Source organism: Caretta caretta, chromosome 7 (genome assembly GCF_965140235.1).
Source record: "Caretta caretta isolate rCarCar2 chromosome 7, rCarCar1.hap1, whole genome shotgun sequence".
In the NCBI taxonomy this organism is placed as follows: domain Eukaryota; kingdom Metazoa; phylum Chordata; order Testudines; family Cheloniidae; genus Caretta; species Caretta caretta.
Genome location: NC_134212.1, coordinates 18,324,401 through 18,347,205, shown reverse-complemented (window position 1 = coordinate 18,347,205; position 22,805 = coordinate 18,324,401). Strand labels below are relative to the sequence as shown.

The following is a 22,805-nucleotide window of genomic DNA, read 5'->3' as shown; positions in this document are numbered from 1 at the left end:
TTGAGCCCTTAAATAGAACACTTAAAATGTTGCAACAGTGAGTCAGTTGGTGATTTTTTGAATTGAGAAATGTTTTCATTATTATGCATTTGTGTTTCTGTTCATGTCCTTTTCACTCTCCCCTTGCACACTCATGATGCTGCCAGTTCTCTGAGCAATTTGTTTTTCATAGAGGAATGTAATTTTGTGTTTCAGGGAATAAACATAAAGGTGAATTTCAGCTTTTAGTTGATCAGGTAAATAACCGATGGAAGAAAACTGGTAAAAGGAGAATCAAGAGCTTACAAGAGAGAGAAGCACCCACTGCTGAAGACCAGGCTATGGACACAGGTGAGTAATGTTTAATACATCTGAAAATAAAAATAATTTTTGGGTTTCCCTAAGAAATAATGCATGCACGCATACCCCAAAGCCACCAATTAAACAACGTCAACTACCCAGTGTTCATGTAGGTCATGATTTAACAAGGTAAATATTTACATGCTTAACCTTAAGCGTATGAGTAGTCCAGTCTCTAGGAACAACATCCAGCATAGATATTCTGTTTTTATTACCTGCAGAGACAAAAAAATACCCATGGGTACTGTTAGTTCTCACACTAGTTTTCAATCTTATTTGTTTTAAGAAATTGCTTGTTGTGGCAATGTGGGTATATCTTTGGTCATGTTTTGGGGATGATCTAGGAGGGTACTTCTAAGTCTAAGCCTTGTGGAATTTAAACATGTGGTTGCAATATCTGTCAGTGGGCAGGTTCTATTTAATGACCTCTGCAAATCGTCCAAATTCCTACCATGTTTTTGATGATGCTTGAATCACTGTTCTCTTACTGCATCTGAGGAAAGATGATCAGGACTATCTCACTTGCTCTTGACGGGCTTTGTGTCTTAAATTTCGAATCTTCATAATATTTTTGTATTCTTTAAATATTGTTTGAATTGGTTTTTGATTACAACCATGTTTAAAAAAAGCTTTAATTTTGGATACGTCTTCCTTTGGGGAATTGTATTCCGACCTAATAGATCTTTCCCATTTCTAATCCATTAATTTCAATGGAGCTATGCTGATTTATTGACAGTCTAGCTCACTGAATTCTGCAGTACATTCACAACTGATATGATGAATCCTCTTGATATTTCATTCTGAGTCGAGGGAAACGGTGCCTAAAACTAAATGCCTTGAAGCCTTTATCCACACTGTAGCTACAAAAGTATTTGGCATTTTGTCAAGATCAGTTCTGCAGTGATAGGCAAAGTCATGGTTGACAGTCGTTCTTGAAATTTTTTCTTCTAAGCAATCATGGTTTACATCTCCAGTATTTGCAGGACACTTGTTATTGCAAATTACCATAGTAGGGACTAATGCTTATCAGGTTTTGAGCATTGTATCTAAGCATGCTTTTAATATGGGAATAACTACATTGGAAAATGAGTGTAGACAAGGTATAAAAACAATTTAGTTTCTTTATAATATTGTCTAGGGAATAACCGATATCTCTGTCCCTCTGGAATGGCAAAGGGAATCACTTGGGGGTAACAACTGATAAAAACATTTGTCAAATATAAAATAATAGAATTGTTTTAGAATAGTATTTCCTAGACATGCTTCCTTAACTTAAAAAAACCCAAAAAGTCAGTATATTGACATTTCTGTCTTTCCAGGGGCATTGGCAAAGCATCAGCTTAGTTTTATTTACAGCCACCTTATTACCTTGAGCTGTCAAACTTCCGTGTTCTAAAACTGTGGCGTGTAATGATATAAAGTGAATTCATACTGAGCACCAGGAAACAGAGCTGCCACATTTTTGAGTATTTGCTAATTTTTAAAATATGGTGATTGGAGACAAGTGCACATACACACCCGTGGCAATTTCTCTCACCCTCGCTTAAAATAGATATTGGACAAATGTTGCTGTTATCTCTGGTTCATGGTGAGTGTTTACTATGATGGGGAAAAACTTAGGCACTTTATTGAAACAGTGATTCTGATAGAAATCTTGCACAGGTAGTCAAAGGAGGGGAGGAAATATGTTTGAAATATGATTTAAAAAAAAAAGTTTGGCTTTTCCAAGCTAGAGAATAACAAACTGAAAAAGACACAAAAGGAAACTAAACTATCTGCTAGGTATTAATCTCTGCCTTGTATTATTTCTGCCAGGAGAACAGAATATTAAAAAACAATGCACAGACCAGACCTTTGTAATAGACCAGTTACCTAAAGCCGAAATACCTGGTTCTGACACAAGCAAATCCTATAATTTGGCTGAGGGCTCAGAATCTCTTTCTCCTGCATTCTCAGAGTCATCAGGATCAGCAAGGAGGTTAGTGGCATACCGATTTATGTCAATCTTTTCTTTCTTATGTATCTCATGATAGCCCTGACAACAAAGGTGGGAAGACTTGTGATAGCATCAAAATGCTGCCTTTCCCTGTGTTTTTATTTCAGCTTCTTGGCAATGAGTCCCTTTTTGTATCATTAAGTTGGGGGTCTCAATTAATTACAAGTAATGTAACAAACTTGTGCATTTTTCAATAGTGATATATTTTTGAGAAGAGACTCGGTTGTTTTTTATTGACAATGAATTACTTTGCTAACGTGAAACCAGTTTTGCTGACAAGCCCTTTCCATTGTTTGATGTTTAGTGCTTGTTTAGGATGTTTACTGTCTAACAGTTAATCTGCCATCCATTCCTGTGTCAGAACTGTGTGTCTTTCTGATTAGTTTTTGATGTCTCTATGATCTTCTAGAACTATCTGGGAGTGTGTGTTAAGTAATCATTTATAAACTGCAGTATACTGTCTGGCCAGGTCGTTTTTGTAGGTGAAGACATGCTCTCAAAGGAAATAGTTATATTAGCAATTTAATTGTAACGTATAGCAGACATTTTAAATGTGCCTTTTTATCATACCTTTTATCTGAGTGTCTCAAAGTACCATGCAAACAATAATTTTCCCTCCATGTTAAGTAGGGAAATATCATCTCTCTTTTACAGATAAAGAAACTATAAGGCTCAGAGTTTAAGTGACTTGCCCATGGTTGTTCAAGAACTTGTCTGTGGAAACATTGGCAAAAAATTCAGTTGGCATGGCTTTCAAAGGTGCTATGCGTTCTCAAGCCCTGTTGAGGTCAATGGAAGCTGACAGTTAGGCCACACAGCTCCTAACCCTCACAAGACCATGCTGCTTTCTCATATTACTGCCATCTAGAAATATCGGTGGGGTTTTAATAACGCAACTGTGTATAGACAATAACGGTTTTGAAAAAACTAATCCAGTGATATAAAATATCTGGCACAATGGAGAATTAGCAAGTTTATGTGAATTGTGACTAAAAATAAAACAAAAACCCTCAACACAAACATGGAGAATAAAAGCAAGATTGTTGGTCTTACCCTCTTAAGCAATGAGACATTCAGTCACTTAAGGAACAGTGTAGTTAGGGATATGGAGACAGTAGGTCTTCCAAGGGATGACAAGCAATTTAATGATGGAAAAGAAAATTGAAGTCAAACATTTTAATTCATGCAAGGAGAATTACATTCTTTATCTTACTGTGTAAAAAGGAGAATATGGGAGAGATGCTAGCAATAGAACATGTTTCCCAGAAGAGGAGGAAGAAATATCAGGGGAAATAGAGTTTCTGCCATAAAAGGTGATTAAAAAAAATTGTGCTATTTGTTAAATGACTAGTCAAATGGGATCCATATGAAAAGACACTAGAGCAGTGATACTCAGACCTCAGTGAAAAGAAAAGGAGGACTAGTGGCACCTTAGAGACTAACCAGTTTATTGGAGCATGAGCTTTCGTGAGCTGTAGCTGTAGCTCACGGAAGCTTATGCTCAAATAAATTTGTTAGTCTCTAAGGTGCCACAAGTACTCCTTTTCTTTTTGCGAATACAGACTAACACGGCTGCTACTCTGAAACCTGTCAGACCTCAGTGATTCAGGAGCCAAATTAGTGATCAGCGTTACCCTAAAGAGCCACAGTAGTGTGAATTCATTGTTTCATTTATTATTTTTATAGTAAGCTTAAGCTTGTTTCTCTCACCGACAGAAGTTGGTCCAATAAAAGATATTACCTCACTCTCCTTGTGTCTCTCTCATGTCCTGAGGCCAATACACCTGATAGACAGACATGTTCTAGAACAATAAGAGAATGAACTGTAAATCCCTGAACAGAGCCTGTGAATTGTGAGTCTCCCTTGTGAGTGAAAGTAATTTAAAAGAACTGCTCATTACCTCTGTTTTGCTGTCTCATTACATCTGTATATAATTGTTTTAATTGCATTTTTTTCATATAAAGTGGCCTTCTCTGAAGATCACCCTAGATGGTTATGAAGTTCTGACTTTATAAGGAACATTCCTATGAACCTGTAGCTTAATATGGTCTAGGAGCACCTTGAAACTGTTTTAAACATATTTTTCTTGATTACTTTATTGAAACAAACCCATTAAGCATTTTCAGAGCTTTTTTAAAATGAATCATGAATACTGGAGACTTGTATTCACAATTAGTGTACCTGGAGATGCTAGTCAGAGTAAAAGGGTCATTTTCATATCTTGCTAAGTATACTGTTACATGTGGCTTTAATTTTTTATCAGCGATACATATGAGACAATGACCGTAATTATATCTTGCTATGAAATAAATCCAACACCACAATCTCAAAAGTCTTTCAACAATGTAACTATGTCATGGGATCTGCAAGAAAGGTGGATCAATGCTCTTTTGCATTTTGGAAGCATGGTTGCACAGGTAATGAGTTCATCTTTAGTGGGTATATGGAATTCTTGGCCTGCAGCATTGACTTTCCGATTAGCAAAACAATTTATACAATAGTTTAGCTGGATCTGCATTGACATTATGCAAACTCATTGAGGGAATACTTTATCTTTCCTTCACCACTGGCTGACTAAAGACAACTGAGATGAATTGAAAGGATTCATTTTTGCCTTCAGATGAGCTGTTGCACATTGCCATGTAGCTTTTAAATTAGCTTTTGTACGTGCATGCACAAGATCGGTAGCCTATTTGCAAGTTATGCAGTGATGCATAGCTAAGGGAGGCTCAAGCTCTGACCTTTCTTTTACATTCTCAAGGAAAGCCTTGCTTTGGGTGAATAATGAGCATGACTTTTAATTGTATCATTTGTCTTTTGTTTCTTCTCCTTGTCATCGGAGGTTTTGTTGCCACTGGCACTGGCTGAGGGGTGGTCCCTTCCATTCCATCTGCCAGTAGGAATGTCTTACTTCTGTGACCTACAAATGATCCGGCTCACCTGTTTTTCCTCTCACCAGCTTTTTCTCTTGCCTTTGCTGGACTCTCTGCAGCTGGAATCAGCCCTGCTTTATTGGCATTTTTTGTGTGTTGTTTTTTTTTGGCGTCATCTGTCTCCTTCTTTCCTGAAGCTTTGTGTTTCAAACCTGCAGCCCAGTATAACCCTGGGGACATGACCGAGCTTTAGTTAACAAAGGGTTTCGGGTAAACATGTTTGGCAGCATGAACCACACAGGTTCAGTTTGTGTACAGTTTGCAAATTGGAAGTCTGTTCACAAGGATTGGTGGTGGTTCAACTCTATGAAGTTCATGTTGAGGGTCAGGTTTTACAAGCACACATCTCAAAGGGGGATCCCCTGCCCTGAACATTACTACTACTATAGCTGCCCCAGGACTTCCTCTTGCTGTTTTAGTTCCACAAAGTAGACAGTAGATAGAAGGGAAATCAGACTAATGAATGGAAAAAATAGTGCCTAATTCTCATCTGTATTACTCATTTTATTTTCTTGATTTCATGCTAACTGTTTGGCTTTAATATCCTCAGCAAATCTGGAATTTTAATCTTTTTTAAATGAAAAGGCTTTTTTTGAGAGGCAGGAATAGCATGTAGTGGCTCATTAATTTTCTGTATCATAAAATTTCTGTTTTATTGCAAGTTTAGTGTTAAGATATGCCCTAGGCCTTAGGGCCCTCTCCTGCAGCCTTTTATGTCAATGGGGACTTTACTTCATGTAGGAATTTGAGGATCTTGCCTTCAGCAAAGTTACCTTTCTGTTTACGTTTTACGTGTGCTTTCAGACCTTAATTAGAAACATGGCTGCTTTGTTCTCTTTCATTGCTTAAAAGTGCTGAACATTCAGCAGCAAAAAAAATAAATCTCAGTTCTTCAACTTTATTTAATTAAAGAAAATATTGAAAATAAGGAATTGTAGAATGTGTAGTAGCAAAAACTGTAGAGTTGTTGTGTTTGTCTTTTCTCCATGTGTAGTGGGCTGTTACAGGGGGTCTGTGGTATACATCGGGGTTGTGTTTCTGAAAAGAATGGATACCGGGGAATTTTTCTCCATAAGAAATAATGTCCATCCTGCTTCTTCCTACCCCCCCCCCCCACCTCCAAGCACGCCCCATCTTCGCTCCTCCCACTCCGTCCCAGTGTCTCCTGGGCTCCGGGGAAAGCACCCAAAGAAAAGCCATGCGAAAGGGGAAGTGACGGATATGTGGATCGGGACCAACGTGAATCGGAACACTTTCCCCTATTGATGAGCGATGGATACGTGAAACAATGGAGAAGGGGGAGATGTGTACCGGGGACCCTCTATATACAGTATGCTCTTTGGGTGAATTCTGACCATGATATGGTCTAGCTATATCAGGTACCTAAGTCTTTTAAAAAGTGTTGGTCCGCCTGGCAAGCTGAAGTAGTGATTATTATAAGTTCAATTATAAGTCTGTTCTGCCATCTTTCTGCTCTAATTGCATAGGGTCTAGTTTTGTCACCCTTACTCATGCTGAGTAATACCTTACTCCACAAGTAGTCCTTTTCTAGTCATTGCGGCTACCTACAAGATGAAGCACTATTAAAAGTAGCTCATGTTGGTAGACTGGTATGTAGGTAGCCATGCATTGTGAAATATCCAGTAAAATTGCCATCTGTACTTGAAATTTGAATGGAGTAGCTGATCTGACCTGCACACAAATCTGAGCTGGCAAAGTATTGTAGGATTTGTTGGAAGAGGCCTTTACAATTTGATTTGCATATTGGGCAGTATGCCCACTCTGCACCCCCTTGTGTCCCCTGTGACAGTGGCTCTGCCTCTCTTTCTCACTTTGTCCCAACAATAGTTCTGCGACAGACCTGCCTTCTCTCAGGGAGGGCCTGTCAGGTAGCAGTGTCTAGTGAAGTCCAAAAAGCATGAAACAAAAAGATCTTCTGCCCATCCTGGTCTGCCCTGCTTCTCTCAGAGTGCTGATCCTGCAGGGCTTCTTCTCTGAAGTCCTTTCCCCCCAGTCTGGTCATCTCCAGGCTGTGTTCCTGGGGGTTAGTCTTTTCCAGAGCTTGCCATAAGAGCCTCCTTTTGGGCCAATCGCAGAGTTAAGCTCCATCCTGCTGATATCCTCCTCAACTGAGCTGTCCCAGCCCTTTTATGGAAATCACCCAGATCTTCCCTAGATGAGTGTAATGGCTGCATTGATCAGCTTGTAGCGAAGTGGGGTGGTAGCTGATCTGTCACACCTCTTAAAGGGCCAGCCCACCTGTGACAGCGTATCTTTCACATTTTGAATTAGTTTAGCATAAACTCTATATGCAGGTGATCTTAGTCTGTAGCCTTTATCCTCACATGCATATACGTAGTCAGCACTTTCATTCAAGCTTTGTTTGTGACCTCCACTTCTTTTGTTGGTTTGATTTTTGGAGACACACAGAAAAAATCATTATAAATACAAATACACGAGAATGTGAAATATGTAGAAGATTTTTTGGGAGGGATAAGGGGGAGGAATTTGGCTATCTTTAAAAAACGTTTTTTCAGTGTAAATTTGCAGAATAGTTGAGGAACAGATGTTTCTTTAACTATCTTTAGAAGATTGTTAATCCCTAAGAATGATGCTTATGTTAAACTGTTTTTGTCAATAATTTATGTAGGTGTGATTTTTATTGCTGATTAGTAAGATCATTGTAACTCAGAAGTATGAAGTATGAAGTCTTCTCTGGAGAACTGTAAGATAATTCTGCATGCCTACACTTTAAAAACCAAACATGTTTTCTATAAACAGATGGTTGGGAATGAATAGATTGCAATCATTCTTGCCTCTCAAGTGAAATGTGCTGTCTTCTATTCACTCTTAGAACTTCTGTTAACCTATGTTTAGAGAAATAATTTATTCAACTGATCTGCCTTTGTTTGGATAACTGAACATACAGATATTCAAATGTTCTGATCAAGGAAAGTACATTTTATTTTACTTTTTTACATTTAAAAATCCAAAATGGAATCATACTTTAGCTTATATACCTTGACAGGGTAATGGAAAAATGAAGCTTAATGAAGTTAATGCAGCTTAAGCCAAGAAATTTAGTATTTGCAGATTAATAGAGGAGATATTAATGACATAGACCTATTAAAAACTCAGAATAATGTTGATTACTGTCATTTTTAATCTCATTTAGTTTATCTTATTATTTCCTATTGTCCATTCTGAAAATTATCTTTGGATCTTTTCATGCCTTCTAAGATCATAGAGATGATTTGCAGATAAGTAGCTATTTCAAAATCAAAACCTCTTTGGAGTATATAACATTCCACATATAGTAACAATGGTTGAAGATAAAATAGAGAGAGAAAACTCACCAGTTTAAATGGCTGCCATGAAAGTTTGTTTAACCTCATCTTGTATGTATGTAACGTTGAAAATAGCTTTAGAGTTTAATGTGAACTTTGCATGTGTTTAATTGCATCACTGTACTTGCATGCTCAACAGGATTTTTAATAATGAGACTGCCAAATTACAGACAACTTTTTAAAAAAAATGCATTAGCTACTGTGTGTAAATCCATTTACAGACAGATATATTAATATTGTCTGTTTACAGAGTGGGTACCTTCTGTTAAAGTCACTGTGTAGTGAAGACAAATTTATCTGCTTTTATTGTGCTATTTTTTATAATAGACAAAATATATTCAAAAATAAAATAAACTATACAAGCATTTCAGCGTAAGTATTTAAACAGGAATCTTGTCTACACTGTTTTGACTTTTCACCCTTTTCAGAAAGTGCTATGCAAAATTACTTTCTCCATTTTTCTTTCTTAATTCTCAAATGTTGTGAAGTTTGAACATTTCCCAGGGTTGATAGGAAAAGTGTATTAAATTTAAACTGATAATTGGGCATAGAATGGTTGAGTACCTGATGTCAAGTATCAGAGGGTATCCGTGTTAGTCTGTATTCACAAAAATAACGAGGAGTCTGGTGGCACCATAAAGACTAACAGATTTATTTGGGCATAAGCTTTCGTGGGTAAAAAATCCACTTCGATCTGAAGAAGTTTATGCCCAAATAAATCTGTTGGTGTTTAAGGTGCTACTGGACTCCTCGTTGTTTTTGTGAGTACCTGATATTTCAAGACCTCCTTGTTTTCTCTCCTGCCAAACCATTTTCTGTATTCCTCTTGCTATCTTAAATTTTAAATAGAGAGAAAGGATGAGTGAGGTAATATTTTGTATTGGACCAACTTCTTCAGCTCTGGGAAATGTATTCTCAACATTAGATTAAATACAAGATGGAACAAATTGTTTAGTATAAATAGTCAACATATTCTAAGGTTAAGTTGCACGTTAACACCCCTGCAATCACAGGACAAAAAAGGGGACATTAGCAGGTTACAGATTGTTGTAATAAGCCATAATTATAGTGTCTTTATTAAGACCTTGATTTTTAGTGTCTAATGAAGTTATAAATTTGCAGCTTCCAGGCTCATCCTTTGAGGTGTTGTGCAGATTTCCTTTGAGGACGAGGACTGAGAGGTCAGATATGGAGTGATCATTTTGTGAAAAGTGTTTGCCCACAGGTGGTATGGTGTTTTTGTACTTTTTTCTGTGTGAGGTCATTCGAAAGCATAATGATTGTCTGGTATCACACACACCATTGTTGTTGGGGCATTTAGTGCACTGGATGAGGTATACCACATTTTGTGATAGGCATGTATAGGACCCTGGATCTTGAAAGGTGTGGAGTATTTGTCATTGTAGCAGTGGACATATGGTAGCAGGTTTTGCATCTGTTTTTCTGGTGGGGTCTGGTGCCACTTTGAGTTGTTGGGCTCTGGTGTGTGGGGATTTTGCTTCTGATGATGAGCATGAGGTGTGTTGTTTGAAGGCCAGAAGAGGGGGTTCTGAAAAGATTTCTTTTGCAGTATGGTCCCCGTTGAGTATAGGTTGTAGTTGTTTAATGATACCCCAAATGGGTTCTAGCATGGGGTTGTGGGTGACAGCTAGGGTAGTGTGGTCAGAGGGCTTTTTTCTGTATTGAAGCAGGTTTCGTTGGGGTATTTGGGTATCCCATTCCATGATGCGATCTACTTCGCTGGTGGAGTGTCCTTGTTTGTTTGGTATGTGGTGATTTCTTGTTTGAGATGGTCCCTTCTGGAATATTTGAGGTGTAGCAGATGATTCCTCAGTTTTTCTGAAGTTCTTCTGCAGAGCTGTTTGGCACATTTGAAGTTGTATGTTTTAAGTTTTAAATGTATAAACTTCAGTACTTGCTGTAAGAAAGTCTTGTAAAGGATATTAATGTTGCTGTTACTAATAATCTGAATGTACTTTATAGTCCCAATCTGGCGAGTATATGGATGCATTATGCCTAGCCAAAGACAGTGTTTTTGTCCCTCCCTTGTATGGGAACAAAATTTACTCTCAAGTGCAAAAACACAATGAAAAATATCCATGAATTCTTGAATTGTACCCATAATCTCACAGATGCGAACAGCAGGAGGTATCCATTGCAATTATCTGGACCTTCTTTACAAAAATAAATTTTTCGTAGTTGTCAGTGATTTACTCTTTGATCCAGCTCCATGTTGAGTTGCCTCAGAGAAACTAGAGGCTCCAAAGAACTGTGTTTTTCAGACTCTTTCCTGCTTTGGGGATATTCCTTGTTTGTTTTTTTAGTTCAGGTTAGTGTGCGACTTAAAATCATGAACCTTAACAATCAGGTACTGGAGTGGTTCAAAAAGATCTTAAAAAATTTGGCCAGGTTGTATGTTAAAGCAATACACACAAATTCAGGCAATTAGACAGTGTCTGGAGTGCCCTTAGAGTACCACACGTCGTAATTTCTTTGTCTTTTCAGCAAACATGGAGCAAGACTAATGCTAACACAAAAGGTTGAAATGAAGTGCAGAAATGACTGTAGATATGTGCAAGGCAACTGCCCATTGCCAGCTGTGCGTTCCTCTTTCCAAGCTTCATTTTGTTTGAAAAGCTACCAAATATGTTTTTCTGAGAGAGCCACAAAGACTGTACAGACCAGCACTTTCCCTTGCAAGAAAACACACATCATAAATGTTGGTGATTTAAAACAACTCCCTCCCTCCCATCTCCCCTGACCTAGCTCGTAGAGACTGTTAGGAAAAATATAGCAGCCAAAGATGCAAAAAGTAGCCATCTCACTTGGGCTCCCTTCACCCTTGCTCTTTCTCTATTGCTCTAAGAGATAATCTAAAACAAATACTAGTGCTAAACCCAAGCCTGTCTGTTCTTTTTGCCCCTTGAGGAGGATAATGCTGCAGCTGTGTTTACAGCCTTCCCTTGGTTTTAGGCCTGAACTACAGAGTTCTTGCACCTCAGGAGACTGCTTTTTGTGCCAGTCTTTTTTCGGTCAGTGTCTGGAGCAGTTTCTCAGTGTGCTTTGCTGCCTTTTGCTTGCTCTTTACAGTGGTGGACCTTTAAGTAAATGAGGGCTAGTTTGAACATTTAGACTCAAGCCTGATTATGAGTTAGCACCTAGCAGTGTCACCCCAGGAGGAGCATCAGTAAGGAATTGTCACTGTTCCTCTCTTGTGGTTTGTTCTGCCTACCTGCTAGCAATAGGGAGCTTTGGATTACTCTCTTCCCTACATCCAGAACAGCGATCCAGGCAGCCCTCATCCAGCTGTGTGGGGGAAGAGTAAGGACACTCTTCCTGCTCAGTTGCATCTGGGCTAGGGATGATCTAGCCCAGGGATGGGCAAACGTTTTGGCCTGAGGGCTACATCTGGATATGGAAATTGTATGGTGGGCCGTGAATGCACATTAAATTGGGGTTTGGGGTGTGGGAGGGGGTGAGGGCTCTAGCTGAGGGTGCGAGCTCTGGGGTGGGGCCAGAAATGAGAAGTTCAAGGTGCGGGAGGGGGCTTGGGGTGCAGGGGCTGGGTGAGGGCTCCAGCTGCGGGTGCAGGCTCTGGGGTGGGGCTGGGAATGAGGGGTTTGGGATACAGGAAGGTGCTCCAGGCTGGGACCAAGGGGTTCGGAGGGCGGGAGGGGGATCAGGGCTGGGGCAGGGGGTTGGGGCACAGGAGGAGGTATGGGGTGCAGGCTCCGGGCGGTGCTTACCTCCAAGCAGTTCCCAGAAGCAGTGGTATGTCCCCCCTCTGGCTCCTATGCGGAGGCGCGGCACCGGCCAGGTGGCTCTGCACGCTGCCCTGTCTGTAGGTGCCGCCCCTGCAGCTCCCATTGGCCTCCGTTCCCAGCCGGTGATAGTTGCAGGGGTGGCGCTTGGGGATGGAAGCAGCGTGTGGAGCCCCCTGGCTGCCCCTATGTGTAGGAGTCAGGGCGGGGGACATGCCCCTGCTTCCGGGAGCCATGTGGAGCCACAGCGTGCATGGAATGGGTCAAGCCCCCAACCCTGCTCCCCGGCTGCAGCTCAAGGGCCAGATTAAAACATATGATGGGCCAGACGCAACCCGTGGGCGCTAGTTTGCCCTCCCCTGATCTAGCCCTAAACAAATATTTACATTTGGGCAGCTTCAGTGTTTGTAGTGTTCAAGGTATTTTCTGTAGTAGATATTGGGAAGGAGCACCTCGATTCATTTTAGGGAAAACAGGCATTTTTTTGAATAGTCACCTCTGTATTTACTGTTACATATACTGTAAGCTTAACTGGCTGCCCCAAAGCTTTCTTTTTAAAGTCAAAAAAGGCTATTGACATTGGAAGTCTTATTTACCAGAATACATGCAGTGCATTAGATTCAACATAGTATAGCATTTTCTAATTGATACCTGGAATTTAGATAGGTACGATGTTAGGAAAACTTTGCTCGACCATGATTTGTACCTCTTATTACTGTTCATTTATGCTTCATATGAATTAAACTCTTAATCACATTGGAAGGAAGATGCAGGGCAGATTCTTTATACCCTTCTGTCCTTCTGTGCAAGATGTTGGTAATGCATGGTGGAATGTAATAGTATGGTAATGTAAAAAGAAAAGAAGTACTTGTGGCACCTTAGAGACTAACAAATTTATTTGAGCATAAGCTTTCGTGACCTACAGCTCACTTCATCGAATGTAGCTCACGAAAGCTTATGCTCAAATAAATTTGTTAGTCTGTAAGGTGCCACAAGTCCTCCTTTTCTTTTTGCGAATACAGACTAACACGGCTGCTACTCTGAAACCTATGGTAATGTAGTTAGCATGAAATTAAAGTATCTCGTCTGATTCTTGAAACTATTATATAATAGTTCTGGTTATTATATAATCATATAAGAGTAAATGGAGCAGGGCTTTAAGAAAAAAAGAATAATTTAGCTCTTTGATTTAAATAGCATTAAATATTTTGTGGAAGACCATGATTTTTGTGAGTTTTGCACTTTTTTTGATAACAGGATATCATCTAGCAATAGTCAGTGCAGTACATTTAAAAGTCCAAACCTGCATGCTAAATATTTATAGGAGAGTAATATAGAGAAGGATTTTTGAGCAAATGACCCTTAAAGTTTAAAAGAATGTATGGTTTCTGCCTTTTTTTGTAATGAAGCACTGTACTCTACATAATTTAATTACCCCTATATTGTTATGTTCATAAAAACTTGTGTTTAACTAAATGATTAATACTAGTCCTTGAGTTTAACTAGTACTGATCTGCTGATATTATTCTAGATCTGCATACTAATGTTTTTAATTGAGGAAATGAGAGTAAAGGGCACTTGATGATATATGTCTAAAGATTTTTAATAAAGTATGTAACTATGGAGTATGACAGTAATTCAGACGTGTTCAGTCTTTTTTTCGTCAATTGCTAAACCCACCCAAAGAACAAAATATAAGATGCCAAATGAACAAAACTACAAAAATGCATGACTTTTAAAGGATAATTTTTCCAACAGGTTTAAATGAAGTCGTGTATATAGCTTTCACGAACTGCTGTGTTCTGTATAAATAGTTGTGGTACAGTAACTCCTTGCTTAATGTTGTAGGTATGTTCCTGAAAAGCACTACTTCAAGCAAAACGATGTTAAGTGATTCCAATTTCCACATAAGAATTAATGTAAAGCGGGGGAGGGTTAGGTTAGGTTCGGTTCCAGGGAATTTTTTTTCACCTGACAAAAGACTGTATTTTTTGAGGTGTTGGAGTTAGAGGGTAGGATATTTCCCAGGGAATGCCTTACTGCTAAATGATGAAGTAGCACTCGGCTGAACCCTCCAGGGTTAACACATTGTTGTTAATGTAGCCTCACACTTTACAAGGCAGCAGGAATGGATGGAGGAGGCACGGGATGGCAGAGAGACACAGAGATACACACCGTGTGTGTGTGTGTGTGAGAGAGAGACACACACACACAGACACACCATGTGTGTGTGAGAGAGAGACACACACACACAGACACACCGTGTGTGTGTGTGTGTGAGAGAGAGAGACACACACACAGACACACCGTGTGTGTGTGTGGGTGTGTGTGAGAGAGAGAGAGAGACACACACACAGACACACCGTGTGTGTGTGTGGGTGTGTGTGAGAGAGAGAGAGACACACACAGACACACCGTGTGTGTGTGTGTGTGTGTGTGTGTGAGAGAGAGACACACACACACAGACACACCGTGTGTGTGTGTGTGTGTGAGAGACACACACACAGACACACTGTGTGTGTGTGAGAGACACACACACAGACACACTGTGTGTGTGTGAGAGACACACACACAGACACACCGTGTGTGTGTGAGAGAGAGACACACACACACACAGACACACCGTGTGTGTGTGAGAGAGAGACACACACACACACAGACACACCGTGTGTGTGTGTGAGAGAGACACACACACACACAGACACACCGTGTGTGTGTGTGTGTGTGAGAGATGCGCATTGCCCCTTTAAGTAAGCTGACTCCACTCTAAGTACACTGCCTTTTTAAGGTTTCAGAGTAACAGCCGTGTTAGTCTGTATTCGCAAAAATTGGTTAGTCTCTAAGGTGCCACAAGTACTCCTTTTCTTTTTGCCTTTTTAAGTAGATCAGCAAGTTGAGACAGCAGTTGCTGCCCGCAAACTCCCTCCATCCTGAGCTCTGTTGTGTGCCCCCTCCCCCGCGCTTTGTGGAGATAGTTTTTTTCAGGAGCAGGGGGAGGGGGACACCCTGACATTAACACCCTTCTTCTTCCCCCTCCCCTCCGCACAGCAAGCAGGAGGCTTCATTGGAGTCAGTGTAGCCGTGCCAATTTAAAGTTCTGAGCTTCTGATCCCTGGTATTAAGGCCTCATCCAAAGCCCGTTGAAGTCAGCTGGAGTCTTGGCATTAACTTTTTGTGCTTTAAATGAGGCTCCAATGTACAGATTTTGCAAAGCACTTAAGCATGTGCTGAAGTACTTTGCTGAACTGGGGCTTTTGTCTGCCAATTTAAGAAGCAGATATAGGGAGTGTAGGAGGCCCCTTTTCATTTAGAAAACATGAAGTTTACCAGATATAAACAGTTCTACTAGCCTGTAATCAAAATGTCTGGTTAAAGGGACACTCAGTTTAAAAAAATAATGATATGATCAAGTCTCTTGCTGAATTGGACAAATGAGCTACAGTCACTCATTGTGGATCCTGAGATGAGACCGAAGACCAATTTTGGACCTGCAGCCCTGTCCCCAAGTGCCACAGGTGAACACAAGTTTAGATAAATGTGCACTGCTTTTAGCTTTATGCCTTACACAGCTCTCCTTGATTGCAGCAATCTATGAGCGCTTGAAGTCTTCCAGTCCAAAGTACAGAGGACTTGTTATGAACTAGGAGCTACCAGGTGTTGAGGTCAACATTGCAAGGTTGACCTTTAGAGTGTCATTATGTTGTTTTCTTGGCCTGCTCTCCACCCCCCACCCCCAAAAGTTCCAGTCTGCAATGCTCCATAGAAGAGAGCCTTTGGTATTTTATTGTTGGACATGCAGACTGCATGACTGCACCATCTCAGCTGTGCTCTCACTATAAAGGTGTCACCACTTATGCTGTTTCAGGACTCAAGGACCTCGGTGTTTGGAATCTTGCTATTTAATACCCATTAACTACCATAGACATTGTATGTGCAATTAGTCCAAGTATTTTATGTGGCATTAATAAATAGTCCATGTATCTCAGCCATAGAAGAGTGTGGTATGACAACAGCACGGTAACATCAATTTTTGTTTGCAGTTCTGATTCCGTGTTTGCTTCAAACACTATGGTGAAGTTTTCTGAAGGTATCTCTGGCTGCCCCAACGCATTTCATAATGTTGTCATCAGTCATTGCATTACATGAAACAAAACTGCATAGGTAGCAAAATTTTCCAGTGAGCTTCCATGGTACATCATCGATGGATGCACCTGGAGTAGTTGCAGTACTTCTCGGTTGAAGCTGGCCCATGACTTCTGTCATCTTTGAGTTGATAGTTAATCCAAAACAGTTTGCAGCACATACAAAGCAGTCAGTGAGCAACTGAATAATTGTCTTCATACCTTTCTGTCTTTGCACACAAGAGATGCAGCTTCAAGACACCTCCATCCATACTGTAGAGCATATAAATGCCATACTCAATGCAGTATGCAGAGACTCATCTCTGAATGCATCTATTAGAACAGCTGCAAACATGATGATAATGAAATTGGGGCAAGAACACAAACTTCTTTTACTCCATTGGTGATGACAATCAGCCTCAGTCAAGGACATAAATCTGAATTCCAGAATGAAAATATTTGATAATGTTGACCAACTTATTGAGGAACCAAATGTACTGAGGACTGTCCACAGGCCATCTTGATTTACAGAGTAAGTTTTTAATAGGATTGACAAAAACTACGTATAGGTCTTGATTCTGCTCATGGCATTCCTCCTGAATTTACTGGGGTGCAAGGATCATGTCTGAAGTACCAAGTCCAGAACAGAAGCCACACTGGATTTCAGGCATTATCTCCTCTGCAAATTGAGCAGTTAGCAGTTAGGTTTAACATGACTCGAGTATTTTTTCCTGCAGTGGCAAGGAGCAAGATGTCATGATGGTTATTGCAAGAAATGTGATTTGTTTTTTTTTTGAGGTGAATAATGTTGGCTTCTTTAAGTTCCTGTGGTACAGCCTCCTGTTCCCAAAATCTTAAGTTGAGGCCAGTGAGCTTCCTGATCGGCTCATGGCCCCCACATCTGAAGATCTCTACAGGAATACCAGGTGGACCTGCTGCTTTGCTGTTGTGACATTTGCATGACAGCTTTTCATGCTTCAGAGGTGTTCGGTGAAATTGAGAGTTGGTCTTGAATTGGACGTTGTTCATGATCATGAAGTGCTGATGCTGACGTAGTGGACGGGCAGTTCAGAACCTAATTAAAGTGTTCATTATCATCATGTTTGCAGCCTCTCTTTTCTGAGTTTGTCCATGATCGGTGAGTAGTAGTGACTTATCTACATTGCAGAGGGGGTGATACCAGATTGCGGGCCATACTTGGTCTTCAGCTTGTCAAAAAAAACAACCCACCATTTGGAGCCTTTTTGGTCAGCCACTGATTGAAATTGCTCAGCTTTTATTTTCCACAAGCTGTTGTTCATTTGGTGAAGCTTTAGCTTTGTACATAAATAAGCCATCTTTTTAATAGATGAGTTATTTATCCAAAATGCCGGAAGAAAATGCATGGATGTCAAGAATTGCTTTATCTCTGCGTCATTTTCATCAAACCTGTGCTGATTCTTCCTCTTTACAAAGCTGAGGACTTCTTTAGGCACATCAAACACTGTTTCCATACAGTAAACTGTCTGGTCATCTTTTATCTGACTGAGAGAGTGTGTCAAGAACTTAACATTTTTTTAACAAGTATTGTACACGTGAACTCATATTTCAGTGTGTGCGTGTTGAGCGTGGGTATTGGAGATGGATGACATCTACGCTGCTAAGTACCTAATACCCAGAAAGATGGACTGATTAAAGACATTGGCCATTCCCTCTGAAGCTAAGAAAAACGGAGTCCCCCTTTAAAATAAATAAACATAAGGAGACTAGCTCTTTTTTTTTATTTTAGCTTTTTCTTTTTTCAGGACAGTTGGTTTTCTTTAAATTTTTTTATAGTCAAATCCAAACTCTAGTCAATAAAAGAATGCGTTACTGCTGGCAGAATGCCTATTATTCCATTGTAGTAGCCAGCCATGAATAAACTGAGCCAGACTTGGAAAGTGCTTCAGACTGATGTGATCTGCACTTAACACAACTTGAGAGCAACTCCAACAAATGAGAGTTCAGACCCCTATTGCTGTAGTTCTCAACTTTTCCATTACAAAGCACTTGAGTTTCAGGGCTTTATAGTTCTGCTATTAAAATTCACTCAGTTGAAACTTAATATGCAAAGTCTTAAGAGCAATGGTTTTTAATAAAGACAAAACAGAAAACAGTTGTGCAAAAAAGTTGTCTGTGGTTTTGGAAGCTGAATGAGATCTCAGAAGTTTGGCTCACGATGTTCGGTTAAGTTAGGTGCACATTTAAATCATATTCAAAAGGCTTGCTTGCTGGGGGAAGTAATCTGTACCTGGTATATATGGCTGGTGTAGTTTATTTCCCCACTTAGAGGAAGTGGGGAACCAAGAAGTCACCATCTGATTCTTAATATGCTCCTGGAGCAGCAACTACGCACGGACCTTTGGTCAGAGCAGTGGGAAAGCCACAACTTAACTCATAGTACTGCGGATGACTATTTTCTTATTTTTTAGGCAAAGGAGAGATTTATGATGTGAAGTAAAAACACTGCTTTCCAGTGAGTGAATTGGCAAAATGGCACTATAAGCTCTTCCATAAGGACAATAAGTGCTTGAAAAGTTTGGCTAACACAGGGAGTGGACATGAAATTGCCGTGTTCAGTCTCCTGTAACTCTGTATTAACAGAAGACCAAGTAATGAATCATGGGCTGGATTCTGATCACAAGGTGATACAGTTAAATCTGATGTCAGTTAACTGAGAACAAAATCATGACTATAATTTTTGTGTTTGCTGTTGGTCTCAGTTTAGTTACGTGAGTAATTATTTTGTGAAATAAAGGCTGCATCTTTGTTAATTGTTAGCACTATACCATACAGTGGAAATTAAAATAATGTGGTGACTGACTGGCTCAGCAGATTGGGAATGAGATAACATAGTTTTTCCTTGTTAGTTGCTAGTTCAAATCCATTACAGGTTTTAGTGATCAAAAGTCATTACTCTCTGATGGCTCTTTTGTGGTATATGTGAAATTAATTATTAGGGCTTGAATCCCTGCTGCCTGGCACCTTGTGTAGTTATTGACACTTGTACAAAGTAAATGCAAAGTGAGCATAAACAGCTATTAATCAGAATAGAAGTGTTTTGACACTCTGTAGAGGTGTAAATGATAACACTAGGTGTAAGGCAGTGAAAAGTTGGGCCCAAAGTTTCAGCCTGATTGAGTGTGAATGATCAGCATCTATAAAAGGTTATAGGTAAAAGGTATTCTATCTAGCAAACTAAGGCTGATCGACACTGCCGAGGTTTGTCACCAAAAGGCAGCAAAGGATGAAACAGCAGAGGTGTACACACTGCAAAGCCACTTTTTGCAAAGAAACTCCTCAGTTGCAGCGCTGTAATAAAACCACCTTGACGAGAGTGGTAAGGCTTTTTGCGCAAAGGTTTTATCGCCAAAGTGCTAGTGTAGGCTGTGTCTACACTGCCACTTTCAGCGCTAAAACTTTAGTTGTTCAGTGGTGTGAAAACACCCCCCCCCACACCCCCGAGTGACAAAGTGGCAGTATAGACAGGGCTTTATCGATGGGAGCCATGCTCCTGGTGATAAAGCTATCACCCCTTGTTTGGGGTGGTTATTTTTTACACCAGGAGAGCTCTCCCCGGTGATAAAGCGTGACTACACTGCCCACATAACAGCACTACCGTGGCCGCACTGTAATGTGGGCAGTGTAGACATACCCTAATGTAAACACCTTTCTTGCTTTTATTGCTGGTAATTGGCCTCCAGAGGCGTCCCGCAATGCCTGCAGTGACCGCTCTACTTTTTTTTTTTTTTTTTTTAACTCAGCAGCCCTCAGCAGCAGGCATGCGCCCTTCCTCTTTCAAAGCCCCCTTCTGACAGCCAGCGTGATGTGCTGCTCTGCTTCGGGAAACAAAGAGCAAATCATTAACGTGGAATGCTCCTGCTGTCTCACACTAGGAACACAGAGGCAGGCAGGGGTGGATGTGTGTGCATATATCCTCAATCTCTCAGTACAACATATTTAACACAGTGTAAGGGTTGATTTGAGTATTGGGTTGAAAAAATCCACAATTTCAATTTTTTTTTTTCCCCTCCAGAGCTCTGGTTACTATTTGGATTGAAGCTTTTTGTGTGTTTCAGTGGCTAATGTTCCCTAGGACAGTAAGTAACTACATAGTGCATTATGTGCTCAGCTTTACTTCAGTCAAAAACTATTTCAAAACCATGTGTAAAATGTGCACAAATATTATGAATTTGTTATTGCTCTTGAGTGTTGCCCAATTTTTTTTTCATTTTCTTACTGCTTTGCTTGTGACAGTGGCCGCAGTCTGCCCTAATTGGTAACAAAACCACATCTTTAAAAATCTTTCCTGTAAAGAAAGTATATCTTACCCAGGAACTAACCTGCCTCTTGCTCTGTCAGGGGGTGACTTTTAAAATCTGAATCTTTTCCGTACAATCAGATATCACTTAGGACGCAAAGAAGGCCTCGCCATCCCTGTCTGTCATGCTGTTTCGATAACTTAATTTTTTTACGAAGATGGGTTGTTGGCCTATTGCTCAACCCCCAGCCTGGAGGTCCAGTAGACTGCTTTTCATCTGGGCCATACCATTTTGACCTGTCCAGCTTGTGTGGCCATACAAGGAGTTAAAACTCACACCGGCATAGCTCTCAGTCATTGGAACACACAAACCTTCCCATCATGTCAAAGTGCAGTCCGGAGGGAAGGACTTCTTTAAATATTTTTTTAATGTATTTGGGACAATAGGGTAGGATTTTAAAATAACTTCTCATTTCTTAGACCTCCAGCTATCATTCCAGCTAGCCTGCAATAGAGAGGGCCTGTTTCCAATCTCCCACTGCTTTTACTCTGGTGTAATGCCTGACTTCAGTGGAGTTACTCTGGATTTACTCTATTGTGAGATCAAAATCAAGCCAATAGTGTCCGCTATTGTTCTAAAACAGGAGAAAACTAATTTGAAACAACATTTCCAGCATTAGTTTCCATTGCATAGAGTTACAATAAGAATTCCTGCTTTTTGTATGTGGGTGTTGCAGAATTTTAATGAGACTTATCCTTTAGTTAGCTATATATAGAAAATAGCTGTAGAATTTTAAAAAATCAAATGAAATTAAGATCTGTGAAAAAACCCAATTGCAGCAGACTTTCTCACGCCATCCAAACTCACTTTGTTGCTGAGAGCAAACAAAGCAATTGAAAGCAGTACACATGCACAGATTTCTCATAAATTGTCATTCTTTTGTGTGTGTCCATAGTACTGTTAAACTTATCTGTAGTGTTCCATTGCCAATTTCAGGCCAAAACCATAAAACTTCTTGTCTCACCAAAGAGAAATTACGATTGTGCAAATATCTGTTGTCATAAATATAAAGGGAAGGGTAAACCCCTTTGAAATCCTTCCTGGCCAGAGGAAAGCTCCTCTCACCTGTAAAGGGTTAAGAAGCTAAAGGTAACCTCGCTGGCACCTGACCAAAATGACCAATGAGGAGACAAGATACTTTCAAAAGCTGGGAGGAGGGGGAGAAACAAAGGGTCTGTGTGTCTGTCTATAGTCTGTCTTTGTCAGGGGATAGACCAGGAATGGAGTCTTAGAACTTTTAGTAAGTAATCTAGCTAGGTATGTGTTAGATTATGATTTCTTTAAATGGCTGAGAAAAGAATTGTGCTGAATAGAATAACTATTTCTGATAGTGGTTGTCAGCCTACAGAAAAAGACAATTCCCTTGTCTCTGCTCTGGGCCCAAATTAAAGCAAAAAACCCTGATAGTGATTGTCAGCCTACAGAAAAAGACAATTCCCTTGTCTTTGCTCTGGGCCCAAATTAAAGCAAAAAACCTCCAACTACTTGGAAACCTGCTTACCCAGCCCAAAGAAAAAGCAAATAGGTAGAACACACCCCCCCTATTTACTTTTAGGAAGAAAAAAAAAAACCTCTGGGTTGGAAGACTGTGAATTTCCCTGCAGGAGTTAAGTACCCTGCCTCCAGGCAAAGAAAACCTGCAATTCACAAAGATAATCCCCTTTTGTCTCTGCTTGGCCACAAAGCAGAGAAAAAACAAGCTGCTTTCAGTTTCAGCTGCTTTCTGGACTTCCTTTCCAAAGGAAAAAAAAAATTTCCTTTTTAAAATCTGTATTTCTAGTTCAAAAAATCTCAACTGGATCTCAAAATGATTTCAGGTTAATCCCACCACTATGCCACCATGTCAAGGTTCCTCCCCCACTCTGAACTCTAGGGTACAGATGTGGGGACCTGCATGAAAAACCTCCTAAGCTTATCTTTACCAGCTTAGGTCAAAACTTCCCCAAGGTACAAAATATTCCACCCGT

At 40.2% G+C, this 22,805-nt stretch overlaps 1 protein-coding gene across 6 annotated transcripts in view; it reads left to right on the top strand.

The window, feature by feature from the left end:
* Window positions 1–22,805, top strand: part of RAD18 (RAD18 E3 ubiquitin protein ligase) — a 127,641-nt gene that overhangs the window by 60,425 nt on the left and 44,411 nt on the right. For 4 of the 6 annotated variants that reach the window (XR_007357460.2, XM_048856095.2, XM_048856096.2 and 1 more), the window contains exons 10-11: window positions 196–330; window positions 2,155–2,317. Coding sequence is in view for 5 of the 6 variants with exons in the window: in XM_048856095.2 (XP_048712052.2) it covers window positions 196–330; window positions 2,155–2,317 (298 nt within the window). In the remaining variant the exon portion in view is untranslated. Of the gene's footprint in view, window positions 1–195; window positions 331–2,154; window positions 2,318–20,552; window positions 20,617–22,805 lie in introns of all 6 variants that reach the window. The other 2 variants (XM_048856099.2, XM_048856098.2) reach the window with 1 other exon arrangement.